This window comes from Lissotriton vulgaris, chromosome 2_1, assembly GCF_964263255.1.
Source record: "Lissotriton vulgaris chromosome 2_1, aLisVul1.2, whole genome shotgun sequence".
NCBI lineage: Eukaryota > Metazoa > Chordata > Amphibia > Caudata > Salamandridae > Lissotriton > Lissotriton vulgaris.
The window spans coordinates 222,432,328-222,453,944 of record NC_141687.1 but is presented as its reverse complement, the minus strand read 5'-3'; the positions used below and the strand labels follow the sequence as shown (position 1 = coordinate 222,453,944).

The window sequence follows — 21,617 nt, the reverse complement described above, 5'->3', positions numbered from 1 at the left end:
TTTAACAGTACAATATTACAATCAACTTGAGAATAAAACTGTGTGTCAGTGAGGTTATTGATGATTGCGTCGCTGTGATCATTGTGATATGAATGCTGCGGGGATAATGAGCTCAATGGTGGCTGTGTGTCAGTGAGGTGATTTATGGTTGCGTGGTTGTGAGGTGAATGCTCCGCATGGAGTAGTGGGGTGAGTGGTGGCTGTCAGGGCCGGCCCTAGGCATGTGCAAACTGTGCACCTGCACAGGGCCGCCAAACCCCAGGGGCCGCCACGTCTCCAGTGGATGAAGGGGGCCCCTCAGCTGAGCTCTCGGTAGAGAGCTGTCTCTCTCTCTAAAGCAGCTGCTGCAGCCTGCAGCCTGCTCCTAGCCGCTCCTCGCGCTGCTGACCTTTGACTGAAGAGAAACAAAGTATCAACTTCCATTGTTTCTCTTCAGTCAAAGCCACGAGCCAGGCCCGGAAAGAGGAGGGGGTGGGGGCCCTGAGATGCATTCTCCTCAGGGCACTACTCCTTTGAGAAGGGAGGAGGCCAGGGCTGTGAGGGGTGAGGGGTGAGGGGTGGGGGGGGGGGTGGGGGGGGTTCAGAGTTTGGGGGCCTGCATGGGCTGGGGACCTCTTAATGTGATTGTGGCACCCTTAAAAAACTGCTTCCCTGCCTCCCCTACAAGTTATCTAAAGACACAATTACAACGTTGAAGCTGGCTCTGTGTTTCCACATCAGCATTTTAAAAGCATGCTTACATTTTCTGGATGATTTTAGCCGGCTCGACTAGCATGTCTAACATTGCGAAAGTGAAAGCGATTTGCACACCCCTCTTGAGTGGGCCTCGGTAAATGTGGAGAGCTGGCATGCTGGCATGTGGCGAAGATGCAGTGTTCTGCTATGTGATTGTGCACAGGTTGGCCCATGGTGAATTATAATTATTAGAAAGAACGCTCCAGATGCAGAAGCACTTCCTCAGCCACCAAGTTTGGGACAAGGAACGAGACAGTGAGTAAGTTTATTTTTATTGTTGAAAGGTGAAACAGAGGTCTCGGTGGAATGGGATAACGGGCCTGCAAGGAAAGGAAGATTATCTGATCTCTGTTCAGACAGCCTGTAGGTCCTTTCTCCAACATACGTGCCTGTGTAATATAGTTTGTAATCACTCTGACATTTTTAGGAACTTTTATACATAATAGAAACTGTGTTTTCCGACAAGTCATGGTTCTTTTAAACAAAATACAATTTTAATTGCTTGCTTTATCGTAGTCCGTTTCACGCTCACCCTGACATCTGTTTAAGTCCTCCGAGTCATTTGTTATTCTCTCGGTGTACCAAGTCAACCTTCCCTCTGAGTTCGGTAAGCTGAGTTACAGTGACAATCGTTATGTACAGCACATAGAGGTGTCAAAATGGCATTTGTACAAACATTAATTTTATTGTGAGAGAAAAGCAGCCTCATTAAAACATGAATGCGTGTGAGGGCGATGTGCTCTCTGCCCACCCTTGTTTGGGCAATATATTGTTGGTAGTTCTTAGTATTTAGTGTGCATCCTTGGCTTGGGATGGTGGCACTTTCCTTTTATGGCAAGAGTACATATGGATACTGGATGAAAACTGCAAACTGATAGTAGAGCACCTGCCATGCATTTACTAAAAATAAAAAGCTTGTCTATTAAGTCAAAATTATTTTGTTTGAAGAAAGTGATCAGCTTACGTTTTGGAGTCCAGGCGGAGGGGGAGAAGGGTGCAAGGCAGAGGGGAGAAGGGTGCAAGGCAGAGGGGAGAAGGGCGGAAGGCAGAGAGGAGAAGGGCGCAAGGCAGAGAGGAGAAGGGCGCAAGGCAGAGAGGAGAAAGGTGGAAGGCAGAGAGGAGAAGGGTGCAAGGTAGAAAGGGTGCACGGTAGAGAAGGGTGCAAGGCAGAGGGGAGAAGGTTGCAAGGCAGAGGGTAGAAGGTTGCAAGGCAGAGAGGAGAGGGGTGCAAGGCATAGAAGAGAAGGGTGCAAGGCAGAGGGGAGTAGGATGCAAGGCAGAGAGGAGAAGGGTGCAAGGCGGAGGGGAGAAGGGTGCAAGGCAGAGGGGAGAAGGGTGCAAGGCAGAGAGGAGAAGGGTGCAAGGCAGAGGGGAGAAGGTGCAAGGCAGAGGGGAGAAGGGTGCAAGGCAGAGAGGAGAAGGGTGCAATGCAGAGGGGAGACGGGTGCAACGGGGAGGGGGAGAATGGTGCAACGGGGAGGGGGAGAAGGGTGCAAGGCGGAGGGGAGAAGGGTGCAAGGTGGAGGGGAGAAGGGTGCAAGGCAGAGGGGAGAAGGGTGCAAGGCAGAGAGGAGAAGGGTGCAAGGCAGAGGGGAGAAGGGTGCAAGGCAGAGGGGAGAAGGGTGCAAGGCAGAGAGGAGAAGGGCGCAAGGCAGAGAGGAGAAGGGCGCAAAGCGGAGGGGAGAAGGGTGCAAGGCAGAGGGGAGAAGGGTGCAAGGCAGAGAGGAGAAGGGTGCAAGGCGGAGAGGAGAAGGGTGCAAGGAAGAGGGGAGAATGGTGCAACGGGGAGGGGGAGAAGGGTGCAAGGCGGAGGGGAGAAGGGTGCAAGGTGGAGAGGAGAAGGGTGCCACGGGGAGGGGAGAAGGGTGCAAGGAAGAGAGGAGAAGGGTGCAAGGCAGAGAGGAGAAGGGTGCACGGTAGAGAAGGCTGCAAGGCAGAGAGGAGAAGGGTGCAGGGCAGAGGGGAGAAGTGTGCAAGGCAGAGAGGAGAAGGGTGCAAGGCAGAGGGGAGAAGGGTGCAAGGCAGAGGGGAGAAGGGTGCAAGGCAGATGGGAGAAGGGTGCAAGGCAGAGGGGAGAAGGGTGCAAGGCAGAGAGGAGAAGGGTGCAAGGCAGAGGGGAGAAGGGTGCAAGGCAGAGGGGAGAATGGTGCAAGGTAGAAAAGGGTGCAAGGTGGAGGTGGAGAAGGGTGCAAGGGGGAGGGAGAGAAGGGTGCAAGGGGGAGGGCGAGAAGGGTGCTGCAAGGCAGAGGGGAGAAGGGTGCTAGGCAGAGGGGAGAAGGGTGCAAGGCAGAGAGGAGAAGGGTGCAAGGCAGAGGGGAGAAGGGTGCAAGGCAGAGGGGAGAATGGTACAAGGTAGAAAAGGGTGCAGGGCGGAGGTGGAGAAGGGTGCAAGGGGGAGGGGGAGAAGGGTGAGGGCGAGAAGGGTGCTGCAAGGCAGAGGGGAGAAGGGTGCAAGGGGGATGGAGATGAAGTTAAAACTGTGCCCCCCCCGGAAACATTTCTGCGGATGCCCATGGAACGCACACTACTTTGTGAGAGGGAATGGGAGAGAGTGGAGAGAGAGAGAGTGGAGAGAGAGAGTGGAGAGCGAGAGTAGAGAGCAAGAGTAGAGAGAGAGAGTGGAGAGAGAGTGAGGGTGGAGAGAGAGGGTGGAGAGAGAGAGTGGAGAGAGAGTGGAGAAAGAGTGGAGAGAGAGTATAGAGAGAGTGGAGAGAGAGAGTAGCGAGAGAGTAGAGAGAGAGAGTCAGTGGAGAGAGAGTAGAGAGAGTGGAGAGAAAGACAGTGGAGAGAGAGTAGAGAGAGAGTGGAGAGAGAGAGTGGAGAGAGAGTAGAGAGAGAGAGAGTGGAGGGAGAGAGGGTGGAGAGAGAGGGTGGAGAGAGAGAGTGGAGAGAGAGCGTGGAGAGAGAGTAGAGAGAGAGTGGAGAGAGAGTGGAGCTAGACAGTGGAGAGAGAGAGAGTGGAGAGAGCATGGAGACAGTGGAGAGAGTGAGCAAGAGAGTGGAGAGAGAGAGTGGAGGGAGACAGTGGAGAGAGAGTGGAGAGAAAGACAGTGGAGAGAGAGTGGAGAGAGAGTGGAGAGAGAGTAGAGAGAGAGAGTGGAGGGAGAGAGAGTGGAGGGAGAGAGAGTGGAGAGAGAGAGTGGAGAGAGAGTAGAGAGAGAGAGTGTAGAAAGAGTAGAGAGAGAGTCGAGAGAAAGTGGAGCTAGACAGTGAAGAGAGAGAGTGGTGAGAGAGAGAGAGAGAGAGAGAGAGAGAGAGAGAGAGAGAGAGAGAGAGAAAGTGGAGAGAGAGACAGTGGAGAGAGAGTGTGGAGAGAGAGAGTGGAGAAAGAGAGTGGAGAGAGAGAGAGTGGAGAGAGAGAGAGTGGAGAGAGAGAGAGAGAGGAGAGAGAGAGAGAGGAGAGAGAGAGAGAGGAGAGAGAGAGAGAGAGGAGAGAGAGAGAGGAGAGACAGTGGAGAGACAGTGGAGAGAGAGTGGAGGGAGACAGTGGAGGAGACAGTAGAGAGACAGATAGAAGAGAGAGAGAGTGGAGAGAGAGAGTGGAGAGAGAGAGAAGAGAGAGAGGAGAGAGAGTGCATAGAGAGTGGAGAGAGAGTGGAGGGAGAGTGGAGGGAGAGAGTGGAGGGAGACAGTGGAGGAGACAGTGCAGAGAGAGAGTGTGGAGAGAGTGGAGAGAGAGTGGAGAGGGAGTGGAGAGAGAGTAGAAAGAGGGTGGAGAGAGTAGATAGAGGGTGGAAAGAGAGTGAGACAGAGAGTGAGAGAGAGAGAGAGTGAGAGAGTGGAGTGAGAGAGTGGAGAGAGAGAGGGAGAGAGAGAGCAGAGAGAAAGAGAGAGTGGAGAGAAAGTAGAGAGAGAGCGTGAAGGGAGAGAGGGTGGAGAGAGTGGAGAGAGAGAGTGGAGAGAGAGTGGGGGAGAGTGGAGAGAGAGTAGAGAGAGTGGAGGGAGACAGTGGAGTGAGATAGTGGAGAGAGAGTGGAGAGAGAGTAGAGAGAGAGAAAGTGGAGAGAGAGACAGTGGAGAGAGAGTGGAGAGACAGTGGAGATGGAGTGGACAGAGTTGAGAGAGAGAATGGAGAGAGAGAGAGAGAGAGTTGAGAGAGAGAGACTGACTGACTGACTGACTCAGAGACTGAATACTGACTGACTGAGAGACTGACTGGCTAGGAAACTGACAGAGAGAGAGAGCAAGATTGGCTGACTAAGAGAGTGACTGACTGACTAACAGAGAGAGAGACTGATTGAGAGTGAGACTGACTGGCAGAGAGAGAGACTGACTGAGGTAGAGAGATACTGACTGACTGAGGTAGAGAGATACTGACTGACAGAGAGAGAGACAGAGAGAGAGGCAGAGACTGACTGACTGAGAGAAATAGACTGATTGACTGCGAGAGAGACTGACTGACTGAGAGAGACTGACTGACTGAGAGAGACTGACAGAGAGAGAGAGAGACTGATTGAGAGGGGGACTGACCGGGAGAGAGAGAGAGAGACTGACTGAGGTAGAGAGAGAATGACTCACTGAGAGAGACTGACTGACTGGGAGAGAGAGAGACTGACTGGGAGAGAGCGAGACTGGCTGACAGAGAGAGAGACTAAGAGAGACTGGGAGACTTACTGGCTGAGAGTGAGACTGTCAGAGAGAGAGACTGACAGAGAGAGAGACTGACTGAGAGAGAGATTGACTGACAGAGACTGACAGACAGAGAGAACAGAAACTAAAGAGGGCCCATGGAGCTTTGTTTACTTTTCTGTTGTCTCCATTTCTTGCTCTTTCCATAACACCTCAAGCAGTAAATAAGAGGCCGTCGAAAGTCCAAGGTTAGACACACCTGTGATGTCACTGGGTGTGAAAGGGAGTGACATGTCGCTTTTGTCACCCATAACATTTTGGCGAATCGATGTCCGTGAGGGTCCGGACCCCCTCTTCCGGGGCCCCCACCTACGCTCCCTGCACAGGGCCACCATGAGCCTAGAGCCGGCCCTGTGGCTGTGTGTCAGATAGGTGAGTGGTGGCTGTGTGTCAGATGGGTGAATGGTGGCTGTGTCAGATAGGTGAGTGGTGGCTGTGTGTCAGATAGGTGAATGGTGGCTGTGTGTCAGATAGGTGAGTGATGGCTTTCTGTTAGATAGGTGAGTGGCGGCTGTGTGACAGTGAGGTGAGTGGAGGCCAGGCAGTGCTCACCTGTGTACTGAGCTCCACATCTGCTTCGCTGGGGCTGCTGGGCCTTGGCATTCCACATCCAGGGGTGCAGCGTGCCGTGCGAACACTGCGGGCCAGGGTCAGAGGCATAGTCCGAGGCCGTGTAGTAGGAGGCTGCGAGCTCTGTGTCGTGACCTAATGTGGGTGTCCCCTTTGGGACACCATTTCTGTGATTACTTTGTTGTGTCCCTGCATGGACACCATACCTGCGGTGAGGTCGCTAGCTGTGAACTGTCACATTTGACAGTTGACAGCTGATCACCAAACTGACGGGAACTACGAAGGCTCCAATCCATGTAGGAGCCAGTGTTGGCGTTTCATAATAAAGAACTCCTTTTCATCACACAAGCGTTGGAAGTTCTTTACAAAGTGGCAATGAGCGCCAACAGAGAACCCACAGAATTTATAGGAAAATTCTGAAAAAAAAGCAGTCAGTCATGAATACTCAGAAGGCTTTCCAGTGCGGGAGAAAAAGGCAAACCGAATCACATACCAACTAAAGAAAATTTCTTCACTAACGGAAAAACGAGGTCAGCTAAATTTTGGAAAACGAAACAGAAAAACTACTTGTGATAAAAAAAAAATAAGAAAAAGCAAAGACTAATGGTGAGCAAAGTGAGAAGAACATAAGGAATATCGCAAGTGGAAAAAAAGTAAAACATCGCTGTAGTAAAGGAAGGTAAAGCTTCTGGAAAGAAACTGAGTGAATGAGGAGTATACCTGCCAGTGCACCAAGTTCAACCTTAATGCAAAGGAGGAAACCTTTGTGCTACCCTACGTAGTAAAACAGAAGAGTAAAGGTACAGATTTATTAAAATGAACGAACTATCAGGATCGTAACTGTCGCTTTCCAACTGTCAAACCTGACTGAAACAGCTGAGAGGAATTCAGCCGTTCAAAACGTCATCACGTGAGATAGTCAACTGGTACCAAGAGAGAATAGACAATAAATCAGATCAGCGGTCTAGTCGACGTACGCACAACGTAGGCGCCATCTTAAGTTTAAAAAAAAACAAATAAACACTCAGCGCCTCATTAACGATATCGTGAAGGGATATCAGCATCCGTCGTGCAACACTCCACAAACGACTACCGCTATCACGGACAAATAAGGAAATAACACAGTAAGCACAATATATTTTTTTAAAAGTGTTATGAAGTAGAATATGTTATAAAGAGAGTGTTCTGGACATCAATCTAAAATACAATGGGGTGTTATAGACAGCTTTGAGATATACACATATCTACAATACATTTAGCAGTTGAACAGTAGGGCACTTCCTCCATCTAAACAGGAACAGCTGTTACACATATTAAACTCTGATAGGTAACCAAATCTTCTGTCAAAAAATATTTGAAAGTTAAAAAAAGTTACAGTAGTACAAACTACAGACATTTATACAGAAATATGGCATCTGGTTGTGTGTGGAACCTTTCTCCACCAGAGACATTCCTACGTGCTGGAGGTCAACCAGCACTTAAGTGGGAAGAATGGAGGGAATATTTCCTCAACTATATCTCCACATTAGAGGAAGATGAAGAAGTAAAGGCTGAAAAAAGTACAAAATGCTCATGCATTGCTTAGGTTCAGTCGGAATTATGGTGTACAACGCAATAAATAAGAAGATTAGGGTGGAAAATGAAGGTGATGTATTTACCAATGCCATAGACAATCTGAATACATATTATAAACCAACAGTATGTATTGGCGTGGATTGTTACAAATTCTTTCATAGAAAGCAGGGTGAGGAAGAATCAATTGATGATTACGTTTCTGCACTTAAAAATCTTGCAATTATTTGTCGTTTTGGTGTACTCCACAATGAGTTTATAAGGGATCAGATCGTGATGCAGGGTTCAAATTCTAACATGCAAGACAATTTGTGGGCTAAGGGAGAATACCCACTGCAAAATATAATAGACATTGCACACAAAGCTGAACTCACAGGAAGATTTAGTTTCAAGATACTTTATTTGATTTAAAAAAAATTATAGAAGGGTGGACTTACCACCATGCAAGCGACATTTACATCATAAAAACAAGACAAAATCAACTTTAAGTCAAGTTAAAAATTAATATCATAAAATATACAAAATTAGCGGGGAAGGTCTAAGAGAAAAAGAATGAAAGGAATGGTGTGAGTTCGTTCTGGGTGCACGTTCACAGGAAGATGTGCCAAAGCAGTACTATCGGAGAACAAAGAAAAAAAGGTGACGCCATAAGTAGGGTGTCTGACCAAAAATCTAACAATAAACAAAGATGGAATAAAAAATCTACAATCCAACATATAAAAAAATGAGATAAAAAGCTGGGGGCAATGTTACAGATGCTTGAGCACATCTCATATGGCTAATGATCCAAAATATCCTGCATGTGAAGCAAAATGCACTCATTGCGGTCTAAAAGAACTTTTTATCAAGGCATGTTATCAAAGGAAACCGCAACATGTGAAAGTACTAAAATGTGGAGAAGAAGATGTTCAGAACGCATCTGATGATGAGGACATGAACATGTTTATACTGAACATCGATGATGAACTGAGTAGTGAAACACATGAAAGTAGAGAAACAAAGATGAAAACTAAGACAAGAAAACCCATATGTTGCATGACAATTGGTGGCAATGGAGATAAACATTGTGGCAGACTCCAACTCACCTTATACAATAGTCAATGAAGGTGTCTGGAAGGAAAAGTTCCAACCACGCATTAGAGGAAAACTTGTAAAACCTGATATAATTATCAGATCATTCACTGGAGAGCTAATCGACATGTGCGGCTAAAGAACATTGGACTTTATTTACAAAGGTAGAGAGGCTGTTGGGAAACTCTATGTCTCAAAGGTGGGACCATCGGTTCTAGGGTGGATGGACCAAGGAAATCTGGGCATCATCCTTGATCCAAGCAAAAGCGAGCCCGTATTAAGTTTGTCAGACAACGATGACCATGCGACATCCTTGCTCAAGAAGTACCCTTAGGTATTCAGTGGCGCTGTGGGAGCATTGAAGGGGTATCAACATAAAATCAGACTAAAGGAAATCACAACCCCTAAGGTAAACAAGGCAAGAAACATTCCGTTTGCCATAAAGGATGAAGTTAAGATCCAGCTAGACAAGCTAATGAAGGAAGGAATAATTGAAAAAGTGGAAGCGTCCAAATGGGTCGCACCTCTTGTTGTCGCTAAACGACCCAATTGCAAGTTGAGGCTCTGTGTAGATTTACGCGACCTAAACCAAAACATCATAGTGGAACAATATCCACTGCCCAAAATAAATGAGATGTTGACTACCACCAAAGGCGTAAAGTGGTTCTCCACAATTGAATTAAAATCCGCCTATCACCAGGTACCTCTGCACCGTGACAGTAAGACACTAACAACATTCGTTACTCCTTTTGGGTGTTTTAGATTTACACGAGTACCCTTCGGTTTAGCATCAGCGGCCGCAATGTTTCAAAGGCTCATGAACAACATCTTTGAAGGAGTCTCAGGAATATTAATCTTCCAAGACGACATCTTAATTATGGGAAAATCAAAGGAAGAGCATGACAACAGAGTTGAACAGGTCCTGGGAATTCTGAACAATAAAGGATTGACAGCAGAATTTTCAAAATGCAAGTTTGCAAGTAATTCTGTCAATTATCTTTGACACCAAATAACTAGAGAAGGAATCAGCCCAAAAAAAGGAACTCCCACAGGCAATAAAGGACTCGCCAATACCAGCCAACAAAGATGAACTGAGATCCTTCTTTGGGATTGGTGGAGTTTTATTCAAAATTCATCAAAACTTTCTCACTGAAGACTTATACGCTAAGACAGCAACTTAAGTTTATGAACAAATTTGAATGGACTGAAGAATGCAAAAAATCATTTCAGAATCTGAAAGCAGACGTGTGCAGCCTTACCTCTTCAAGGATTCGACCCCTCCTTACCAAATTTTGTAACCACAGACGCAAGCAACAAGGGACTAGGAGCCGTACTCACACAAAAGGACACCAGAGGTGTTCAATACACCATAGCTTTTGCATCACGCTCTCTTACACAAGCAGAGGAAAATTTTTCCGTAATAGAGCGTGAAGCACTGGCATGTGTGTGGGCCCTAGAACACTTCAGGCAATATGTTTGGGGAAGAATGGTAAACTTGTGCACCAATCACAAACCCTTAAAAAAGGTACTCACTACGAAAGGTTTACACACGGCTTCACCAAGACTAGCCAGATTATCAGTACGCCTGTTTGACTACACGTACAAAGTCCATTATGTACCAGGAGTGAAAAATGTTGTCGCAGATTTTTTAAGCAGAATGCCCGTAGGAAATACAAGCGACAAAGAGGATAAAGGAGTGGATGAAACTTGCATAGCAAATGTACTTGAAAAATTGAGCGGAATCACAAAAGAGGAGTGGCTGTTGGAGCAAAGTAAGGACAAAGTACTATGTAAGGTTATACGGAAAATAATGGAAGGTTGGACAGACCAGAATAAACTGACAAAACCCCTAAGACACTTCTGGGAAGTAAAAGACGAATTATCATTGGAGAATGGGTTCCTATTAAGAAATGGAAGATTTGTACCACCTAAAGACGTAAGAAAGAAAATACTTGAGATATGCCATGAAGGACACTTAGGCATCGCCAAAACAAAGAGCAGAGTCAAAAACATGCGTTGGTGGCCAGGTGTCAGCCTTGCAGTGGAAAGAACAGTAAGGGAGTGCAAAATGTGCATGGACTCTGACAAAACACAGGTGACATTTAGACCACCTTTGCACCCCATTCCCATGCCATGGGAAAGAATCAGCTTCGACATTGTGGGACCAATACCGGATGATCTTGATCAATGGTACGTGATAGTAAATATTGACCACTACTCCAAGTGGCCAGAAGTAAGAATTGTTAAACCGGATACACTAATCGTAGTTAAGTTCAGGGATGAAACATTTCCACGTGAAGGTCTCCCAAAGCAGATAGTTAGCGACAACAGTTCACAATTCACTTCTGATATATTCAAGGACTACATACTCAGACACAGTATTGTACACAGACAACATCGGTATATCATCCTGCAGGTAACGGAGCAGTAGAGAGATTCAACAGAGTCTTGAAGGGCATATTGCAACTCGCAAAAGGCAACAAACTCAACTGGAAGAAAGAAATACTCAAGACAGTGTGTGCATTCAGAATTACACCATGCGAATCCACAGGACACAGCCCGTTTGAATTAATGCGAGCAGAACTCCTCTATCAAAGGACAATGTGGGTTGGGTTAAGGCAGCTAAAAGAGTACACTGGTTGTCACAACAGGTCAAGCAAAGACTCACGCAAGCTCAGCTCAAGTACAAGAAGACCTACGACAGCAAGCATGGGTGCAAGCATGTCGAACTTAAGGTAGGAGACGTGGTCAAGGTAAGGAAAAGTGGACACATAGGGAAATGTCAAGAAAGATTCACTGCTCCCCTGACCGTGCGAGAAGTGTACTGCAACTCGGCACTCTTGAGTGACGGTAATGTATGGCATTTCTCTGCTCTTTCTGTCCACAGTCATCCCATACAGAGCCCAGGGGACACCAAGCAAGATACATTCCGCTTGCCCACAGAGATTAGAAGGAACTCACTCGAGACACAAAAAGGAAATGTGGCACAACCTTGCTTATCCGACGATGAGTCTGACTACGAGTTTCGTGTACAACCCAATGTGTTTGGAAGCACCATTTCGCGGCCCACCTCAGCTCCAGCTAATACATCATCCAATACCACTAGTGCTGTGAGGGTCAGACGCATGTGGCCACCCACGCCCGCAGGCGACACAGGAGCCGAGCCGGGAGGGTGTTTGGGCTACCGGCAAAACTTAAAGACTATATTTGCAAATATTTACATTGCTCTCTTTGTTCTTTTTCTTCCCTTCCTTTCCGTAAGAAGGGGAGATGTGTCGTGACCTAATGTGGGTGTCCCCTTTGGGACACCGTTTCTGTGATTGCTTCGTTGTGTCCCTGCGCGGACACCGTACCTGCGGTGAGGTCACCAGCTGTGAACTGTCACATTTGACTGTTGACAGCTGATCACCAAACTGACGGGAACTACGAAGGCTCCGATCCATGTAGGAGCCAGTGTTGGCGTTTCATAATAAAGAACTCCTTTTCATCACACAAGCGTTGGAAGTTCTTTACACGCTGCTCTAGCTGTCAGCTCATAGCGTCCGTGCTCACTGCCCCTCTTGACTCTCGCTGCCCTCAGGTAACTCCCCCGCAGATGGACTGTGTTTGCGGGTACTGACAGGCTGGGGAGCTCTGCCGGAAGCACCCCAGCTCGTCTCCACAAGTTTAATAGCCATTCTCAAAGTAAAGCCCCTAGGCCCTCGATCATGCTCTCCATGGCCAGTGCCCTGGGGATGAGGTGGCCACAGCTCTGTCTAATGATCCGCACCGGAGCCGCCTCGCAGTGCAGGACAGGAGTGAGCAATCACACCGGAGAGGACAGATGGGGTACCCGTCCCTCCAGTCCCTCCTGAGGCGCCCTGCCCAAGCATGCTGGGTAAATAAGCCTCACCGTCAAGAAACCTCGTTCAGTCAGCTCACGGGGGAAGCAGTCGGATGCTCTGAAGCAACAGGTATTCATTCACTAGTGCCCCCTCCCTCCCACTGAGTTCACAGAGCATCGCATGCATCTAGCGCTTGCTCAGTTTACTTAAGGCTTGTCACTATTTACCCATCAGTGCAGGCCAAAGCAAAGTCTTCTAAACGTTTTCTAAGTGCTTTCGAGGGACTCGTACTGCTGATCATCATTCACAACTTGAGACGCAATGCAGTGGGAGTAACGGTCTATCTCTGCAGTGTGTCACTGATGAGAACCATATTTAAGAAATGGAGACGACCTGGCTACTTACTTGGACAATCTCCAGTGCTCTGGGCCAACTTCTTCGCACCATTCCTCATTGAGTGAGGTTATTCACCTCTCCGAACAGCATTCCTTTAACTTGTTTAACTTTAGATTTAGAGACCGGTGCCTAAGCCTCAGTACCACTCTCCAGTTCTCCCAGACAGGTCCAATGGAAAGAGAACATAATCAGACATTACATAATCGGACATGAACCACCAATGCCCTGAGTGAGAAGATGATAGAATCTAGGCACAATAAAGCTAGATGACAAGAAGGGACAAAACGTCAAGAGGGGAGACATAGATTTAACATTTCTGCCAATATGCTTTGGATGCCAGAAGCTTATTGGGGCTTACCGAAACAGAAGTATGTTTCAGCTAGGAATGCCTTTTTAGGTCTCGCCTACGCAGTGCGCATGCGCTACATAGGAGACATTTACCCGTTGTGCAGCTCTTTTTCAAAGCACATACTCGTGCTTGTGGCGGCATACGCCTTGTGGGAGTGCGAAGCGGCACGCCACAAGCACGAGTATGTGCTTTGAAAAAGAGCAGACTGCGCGCGCACACATACACTCACGCACCGCTTTACTTTTAAATATCAGCCTTATATCCAAAGAGCACATTGCGCACGCATATACGCACGCATCTCATTGCTTTTAAATATCAGCCTTATATCCACATTGTTTTAAAATATCAGCACCACTCCCGGGCAAGAAATATCAGCACTAGTGAATGTGCTTTTAAATATGCGCATTGTTTACAAATATCAGCCTTAGATATTCACTTGTGCACGGGCCATTAACTCTGTAGTTCGCGCACTCTGTCAATTTATTTTTTGTTTGTATTATCCCACAGGGAAATGTAACATTAGCTGTGTGCTTCGAAATGTAAGCATTAGTTATTCACTCGTGCACACATTTTCTTTTACTGGGACAAGCGCACGTGTGGCGTGCACGGCTCTCTTTTATAAAAAATTTATTAGCCATTCACGTACGCAACACTTCCGGGCAAGAAATATCAGCATTAGTGAATGTGCTTTAACATTTCCGCATTGCTTACAAATATTAGCCTTATATTGCACCTTTCCCATCCCACTGACCACCTTTCTGAGTTGCTGCTCCCCATTCCCCCACCCCTCCCTCATTGCACACACCCCTTCGTCAGTCTTTTCATTGTTTCTGCCCGTATCATAGTTGTGGGCTACTGTGCAACAAAGGTCGTCTATTTTAATTTTATTAGGCTTGAGACTGCAAAATGCTTGGCTTCTTGAAAGTGGACTAGCGTGGACACCAGTGCCTAATTGATGTGGCATGGGAGTTCTTCGTATGTTTGTGCGGCTTATTCACAACCTCATTTTGCTGGATTTGTTTTAGCTCTATTAGACAAAAGTTTGCTTTTCTTCCACTTAAGTTGCATGTTGAAGCTGGATTCTGCACTTTGATGTTTCATGGGTTAACTGGTTACCTGGTATTTTCATTGTGCCTGTATTACTCCCTCACGTCCCCATAGTAAACACGCTCATGGGTCCGGCCCGCCTACGCCGTGGCCCTCACCTAATTAATGCCTAGTCCCTACCCTTTACGTACATTATTTCATAGACTCTCCCCCACACAGGAAGTTAAAATATGTTCTTGTACTCAAGCCACGTGCTACATTTTGTTAGTCACCCAATTCACCATATTGCGTTGTATATCATTTTATCTGGGTAAAAGTGCTGTGTGAAATATTGCAATCCATATCACATTAAAAAAACATTGGCATAGCCAATAGGTCTCGCATTTGGAACCCTATAATTGTTTACCCATGCAACAGTTAATGTTGTTGCACAAAGGATATTGTGCTGCATAACTAAACTCTTATAAGGTCCCAAAAGCGAGACCTATTGGTTATTCCAATGCTTGTTATCCTTATAGGCACTGCTGGAAGCAGACCTACATCAAGGGTGATGATCAGCACCCTTCATGACGCTCTCTGAAGTCTGACACAGCGAACAGGAACAGCTTCCCCTCTACAGCAGCAATGTAACACCCAGTGAAGAGCATTCTCTTCACTGTATTTCAAGGCCACAGATTTGGCCTTCACACCAGAGGCCACCAATGCGCATGTTACAATTTATGGCAAAGTTGCCTGAACTAGGACCCAGTATTACACTGTACCAGCTGATGTGAGAGAAAATGCGCCTCTCCCTCCACCATAAACAGGATTACTGATCTCTCCATTGTGGAACTGAAAATGCAAGGATTGATTGTGCGGAACAGTAGAACAGCAGAGGGAGCTGCGCCAACTGAGATCCGAGGGTGAGAGCAGCCCAGAGGCTCCCCATATAAGGTAAGTGTATTTACTTATACCTCAATAAACATGAACCTTCTTTGGCAACATATATCTTTGTGTCGATAGATTTCCTTTTGTACACTAAAGATGATGTAAAGTATCCAATTATTTCTGTCGGTTTGTTACCATAACCCACTAGTTTAATGGCTGGTGGAAACACATTCACTCTGGGAAACTGCTGAAATAAATCATCTCCTATTAAAGTGTGTCTTGCCCCAGAATCTGAAAACCATCTCCTTTCAACATTGATTTGTATTACATGAATTGTTGATCACATTGTTGTATTCTTATGTATAAAGACATTTTCAATTTTTATCTAACAAAATATATATATCCTGAATTTTTATCATTATGATATTTAATAAATTTGACTCTAATTGTAATTTTTAGTGCATATCTGTTTCTTTTAGTTGCACACATTGCTGCTCTTCTCGTTTTGCCTGGGCTTGTTATTTGTCATAATTTGCCTCAGAATCTGCCATAACTTTTACTTCTACACCTCCTATGTCTACAAGACAAACTGGTACATCTTTCTTATTCTCCTTAACTTCATACACACCTAGTAGATATTCCTCTAGGCTGGATTCTTTGACTTGTCTGACTTCTCTGATTAGACTCTGCTTATTATAGACACCATGTGTATTTCGATTCTTATTTTTACAAACCATAGCAAAATGACCTTTCATTTTGCAATTTGTACATGTTTGTCCTATAGCTGGGCATGATCTGTCATTGGCTTAATGACCTCATTGACCAAACTTAAAACACACAATCCCCCTTCTCTCCTTGGGAGTGTCGTATCGTTCTATAAATCTGGCTTTCGTTTCTCCTACCTTACCAGATTTGGATATTGGCTCACTCTTTTTTACCGTTTTTACAACCTCTACAGCTCTGTGAGCCAATTCTTTCAGCCAAATTCCATTTCGTCAAATTGATGAGCAATGTCTAATGCTTTACTTAACATCGAGTGATCTACTAATAATATTTTTTCCTGTAATTTAATATCAGCTATATTTTGTACTAACTGATCTCGTAACTTTTGATCTCTAAATGCTCCATAGTCACACTTAGCAGCTAACACTCTCAGATCGTTGACAAATGAGTTGATGGATTTATTGGGTAACTGACCTCAACCCATTAGTTTGTGTCTTGCTGCAACAACATTTATTTTCTTTTTATATTTTAGTTCCAACTGCTGAATAGCCATTTCATAAACATCAGAGTCCTCTTTGCTTATATCATCTGGAACAATTTTTTGCAAATGTAGTAAAACTCTTCTTACTTCCAACCCCAGACTATGTTTTTAAATTGCCAATTTCCTTTATTCAGTAAAATTGTCTCCTTCAATTGCCTCCAGATAGGCGTTAAACGCTTCTCTTCATTGTTCCCACTCAAGAACAGGTTCACCAGAATCAGAGAGAAAATGTACTGGCGCATTGATTCCTTCCATAGCCTTAAAACTAATGTAACCCATTGACTAAAAGAAATGTATAGTCAAATTCTATCTCAAGTAGGGAAATCAATAAATGTATATAAAAAGATGATACTGGTTCTGTACTTAAAGTGTACGGATCACTGTTTTCGCCTGCACTGCTTGCAACTTAATGTATGGTGATAATATATAGATATATTATTCCAAGTGTGTGAATCACTGATGATCCACCAAACCCATTGGTATCCCGAATTATGGAGCAAGATTATCATACATTCTTTAATTCCTCATTCCCATTGTGTGAATCACTGTTGGTAATTCACATAAGTTGTTGCCGTAACAAATTTCACAAGAAAATTTCACAACAATGTTAATTAGAGATCTTGCTCAACACTGTAAAATGGCCGCCACGTCATGGTGCTGCGACGCTTTTCTTTATTTCTAAGTTAAAAAAAGAAAATAAGCCTGCTTCTCCCCGGCAAATTGTCACATTAAACGCTCGCCGGCCGATGCATCACTCAGCAATTTATGCCAAGCCTCCCGTGCATTGGCTTACGATAGTGCACATGCACCGCAGTCCACCGCCATTGATTGCCAGCACAAACCTGAAATCAGTAACGAGACTCACCCACTGCCAGCCGCTGCCTACAGCAGCCACTGTGCTGTCACTGCGACTCCTCCATGCTGCCACAGCATCTTCCACAATCCGCACAGTCGTCCTCTCTGCAGTCTCGCTCGTCGCCAGTGCTGTATCTTCAATAACTTACACTGCCAACACGTAAGTTATTTCTTTATTCAAACTGTTCAAGTAGAGATTCTCTCATTAAGAAGGGATCGCTTCCACGTCCAACTGACTCGTCTGGAATCCCGGCCCTCGCTCTCCTTGTTCTTGTCGTCCTGAACGGAGGTTGAGATTCCATACCAGTCACTAGGATATTACATTATCCTTCTCCTTTCAAATTAATCAAGTTGTACCAATCTGATTCTCTCTAGTGAAAATGATGAAAAAGATCTTTGAATTGCTCCCATTGGCTAATCGGTGACTCACGCTCTAGTCACTTCTATACTTGATTATTGTAATTCTATATACTTAGGCTGCTACACTCATCTAATCCAGCACCTTCAAACGGTTCAAAACTCTGAGCTCGCACCATTGTATGTCTTTCCCCCGATATTTATCTGTTTCCTTCCATCATTAAGAACTCCACTGACGGCCAAACACCCTATTTTTAAATCCTTATGCCTGTTCTATAACTCTTGCCCCTCGTATATCCCTGATTTATGTATCTGCCTTCAATCATCATGACCTCTATGGTTATCTTCTCTTAATCTCTTGCTCATTCCTCGTATAAGTTGTAGCCATTCTTGTGGACGTGCAATCACCTGCCTTCCAGCTAAATGCTGGAATGCCTGCCCCAGGACACGAGAAATACTCCTACCTTCTGTCTTTTAAAAATAAACTTGCCTCTTTACCTTATCCGAAACTTCGTCCTTACATCGCCAGATCGCCATCATTACTCATTGTGGGCAACAATTACTCTCACAAATTTCAGGTTATAATAATAGTAATACAAGCCCTCCTCTGAACTTTCATTCGAACAAGGTGGGAGTTGTGACCCTTATTTTGCTCTGTAGGTTCATTAAAGTTTCCGTTAAAATTAGGAAATGTGCCTCCATCGCTTTTCAACTTCTGCACTCATTTGCTAAGAATGTACTTACAACATGGAAAAGAGACCGTGATGCTATCATACTTAACCCCTTCTATGCTCATGACGAGCTCAGCTCGTCATGAGGCACAGTTGAGCTGTGCTGATGACGAGCTGAGCTCGTCATGAATATAGAAGAATCTTAATTTCCAGCACAGGGGAAAAATAACCACAGCAGCGATGTGGTTAAAGAGGATTATGTCCTTCAGCATGTTTCCTCTCTCTTTTGATTCTGACAATAGGTTTTGTCTCCAGATAGACTTTTTCAAAGAGCAGATTGTTTTCTATTTCTCACCACTGCAGGTTGCATAGACCCTCTCCTCTAGACTGTACTCTGCTGTGTCTTTGTCACCTACCACTTGAAGGCATCTTTCTGCCCTCTTCCCACCAGCGTATCATTTGGCTACAACAAGCTCTTGATTAATCTTATGAAGCCCATGCTCTTTATAGTCAAGAGATATTTGGATTAAAATGACTCCAATATGTAATATATATCACCTGCAGTGGTGACCGCAATTCCTAGGTTCTCTCCTATTGCCAAAATCCACCCCACCCCTTTCATTGTTGGCTTGTTTGAGCCAGCTTTTAATAGCTCTTGAAAGGGCTAATGGTGCACGGTTTACGTGATAGTGGGAGCCTTTTTAAGGTCATAAAACGGCAAATAACTTCAGCAAATAGGAGCCGGTAAGTCAGACTTCCATGTTTTAAAGCGTCGAAAACATCAGTAGCAGCTGCGGTACATCAGAAGTAATCTTAGACCTTGAATGTCTCCATTAGTTCCAGTCTTTGTCCCCCCCCTCATCAGATGGCTACCTCCCATCGGTTTTTGTTTTGAGATCTGAGAAACAAGCGGCAGATGAAGCGAAACTTGATCCTCATAGAAATATCAACTTCATTTTTATTTGTGTTGGAATTATTTAGATTTCCACGAACATGGACAGACTTTCATATTTTAATAATAGCATTTCATAACTTGCTCTTCTAAGAAGTTATCTGAAGTTGTGAAACCACATCAAGTGCTGCACTGTACCGAGCTGTTCACCATTACATTTTTCATTTAGGTGTCAATGGTTACATAAACTTGTAATAGGGCAGAGCCTATGAGTAGGACTTGAGAAGTGACTCTAAAGGTAACACTATTTTTCATTCACCCAGCATTTCTGACATCTATGGTTAGTATGTATGATCAACAATGGATATTACTGATCTTAATGTTGTGTTCACAATAATATTTGTAGTGATATCAGTCATACAATAAATTCTAATCACATTCATTTTATCATACTCTATGCAATGTGGTAACCATCATCCTGTATTTTAATTCCAGGTCCTCTTATTGCTACCTCTGTTTCATTGTCAAGAACTAAAGAAAAGAAAGATGTGTATCCCCTGAACAGCAAGGACTCTGAGATAAGATACAGTGAGAATTGTTGTTTGAGTGAGTGAAACAGCTTTACAGAAGGTTGTGACAATAAAAATGTCATTATATTTAACACACGTTTACCCAAACACACACACACACACCCTCTAAAACAGAAGCACATATGTTGATGTGCGTAACATACACACATACAAGTCATCTTATAATTGTAGATAATGCAGCAGTATTAATGCATATACTAATATTCCAGAAACAGTGTTTTAGTTAAGGAGCCTATGAGCGAGATTTCGCTTTGTGGAATTTCATATTGAAACATTCTTGAGAATTGTTATATATAATTCATTTAATGGCCCTCACCACCTTACGAAGTATTGTAATATGTATCAATTTCCCTGAACTTTGCAACATCAAATTAATGCATTGTTAGTCATTGGTTTGTAAAATGGCTGCAACCTGATTTGATTCTAGTGGACGTCTTAAGGTGTTAAATATTTTGTGCTCTACCCATTGAGGTCAAATAACTTTTTCCCACAGAGTTTTCTTTGGTTTTGAGTACTATAAAACAGATTGGTGAACAATGGTGTAGATACCACTGGAGTTGCATGGTTGAGTGGGTCTACTAACTCTTTCTAATGACCAAAGAAATTGGGTGCAAAATACCAATGTTGAATCTTTAATTCCCAAATCAGTTTTGTTTCCTAAAGTAGTTTGAACTGTTTTTAGTTTAGCATGTGATGAGCTGAGCTTAGTCGACCAGAACGACGAGCATTTCCACCTGCCAATTAAAGTTACCATTTGGAAGTCCTTATATTTTAGTGTGGGGATCAACCCTAAACAACAGAGGACCAAAATGCTGGCCATAGTTGTAGATCACATTAGAGGTCCACCAAGACAATTAAATGAAATGAAATACCAGTATTTATAAAGCGCACAGCTACCTCCGAAGTGGTGTCCCAGCGCTGGGGGCCCTCGGGAAGATTAAGCAAGCTATTGCCCAGAGTCACATGGTGCTGGGTTAACCTGCTGCCGGCACCGGGGATCGAACTGTGAACCCTGTAGTGCTGAGTCAGGCACCCTGGCCGCTGCGCCACACCTCTTCCACAATTCAACGCATACCTTGATGTTTGGCTCCGAGGAGCAATTTGCCTCGATAGAGTTCTACAGTTCGTAGTCGCTGGATAGAAATGGATGATCTGCATGGCATATTTTTCTCCATTAGCTAGCCTAATTCAGCCCTGGTTCAATCCATTTTATTTTGTTTTATCTCAGCAATGTTGATTCACTCTCTTAACATGACTTTATGCTAAAGATAACATTTATTTGCAATTTCAGGCCAACATTCTCTGCCGTGTGGTTTTCAGAGATGCAGTATGTATATAGTAAATGAAAATCATTGTTACCTATTTCTGAGTATCCAAATAATCAAAACCCCATCTACTGAACAAAATATTTATTAAAACTCCAGTTATTTTAAGCAATAGAAAGAACAAAGACATATCACAGAGTTAATATTCATTTTGTAAAAATAAATAATAAAAAAAGAGTTTTGAAAGAAACAAATGTTTTGGACCATATGGCATATCCCAAGGAGGTAATATTATTTCAGTAATAAAGCAAAGGAGAAATGTCACACAGAGGCAGGACATGGGAAGAGTAGTAGGACAACCTTGTCGAACAACCAATAGAAGACATTATCGAGATTAATAGCATTCACAAGTGAAAAAACTTCCACCATCAGAAAATCTTTTCTGAAGTTTTGTCCAGGTGGAAAATAATTGAGGCTAAGTTTTTTTTAAACTCAACAGAGGAAACCAGCTCTAAAACTGCTGAACAAACACGCCTCACCAAAGTTAGCTGCTTTGGTGAACTCTGGATTCCGTCCCCCTGAAGTTCTTGTTATTAAGTTCCAGGGTCCATAATGCTAACTTCATTGACGCCTTTGAGTATAGCTGTCAAAGTCAACTGTGTA

General features: G+C 44.6%; 1 protein-coding gene across 1 annotated transcript in view; it reads left to right on the top strand.

The window, feature by feature from the left end:
- The window catches only part of LOC147729881 (uncharacterized), a 166,950-nt gene that overhangs the window by 49,099 nt on the left and 96,234 nt on the right, over positions 1-21,617 (top strand). Inside the window, exon 3 of the mRNA XM_086954794.1 lies at positions 19,595-19,705. Coding sequence (XP_086810920.1) covers positions 19,595-19,705 — 111 coding nt within the window. The remainder of the gene's footprint in view (positions 1-19,594; positions 19,706-21,617) is intronic.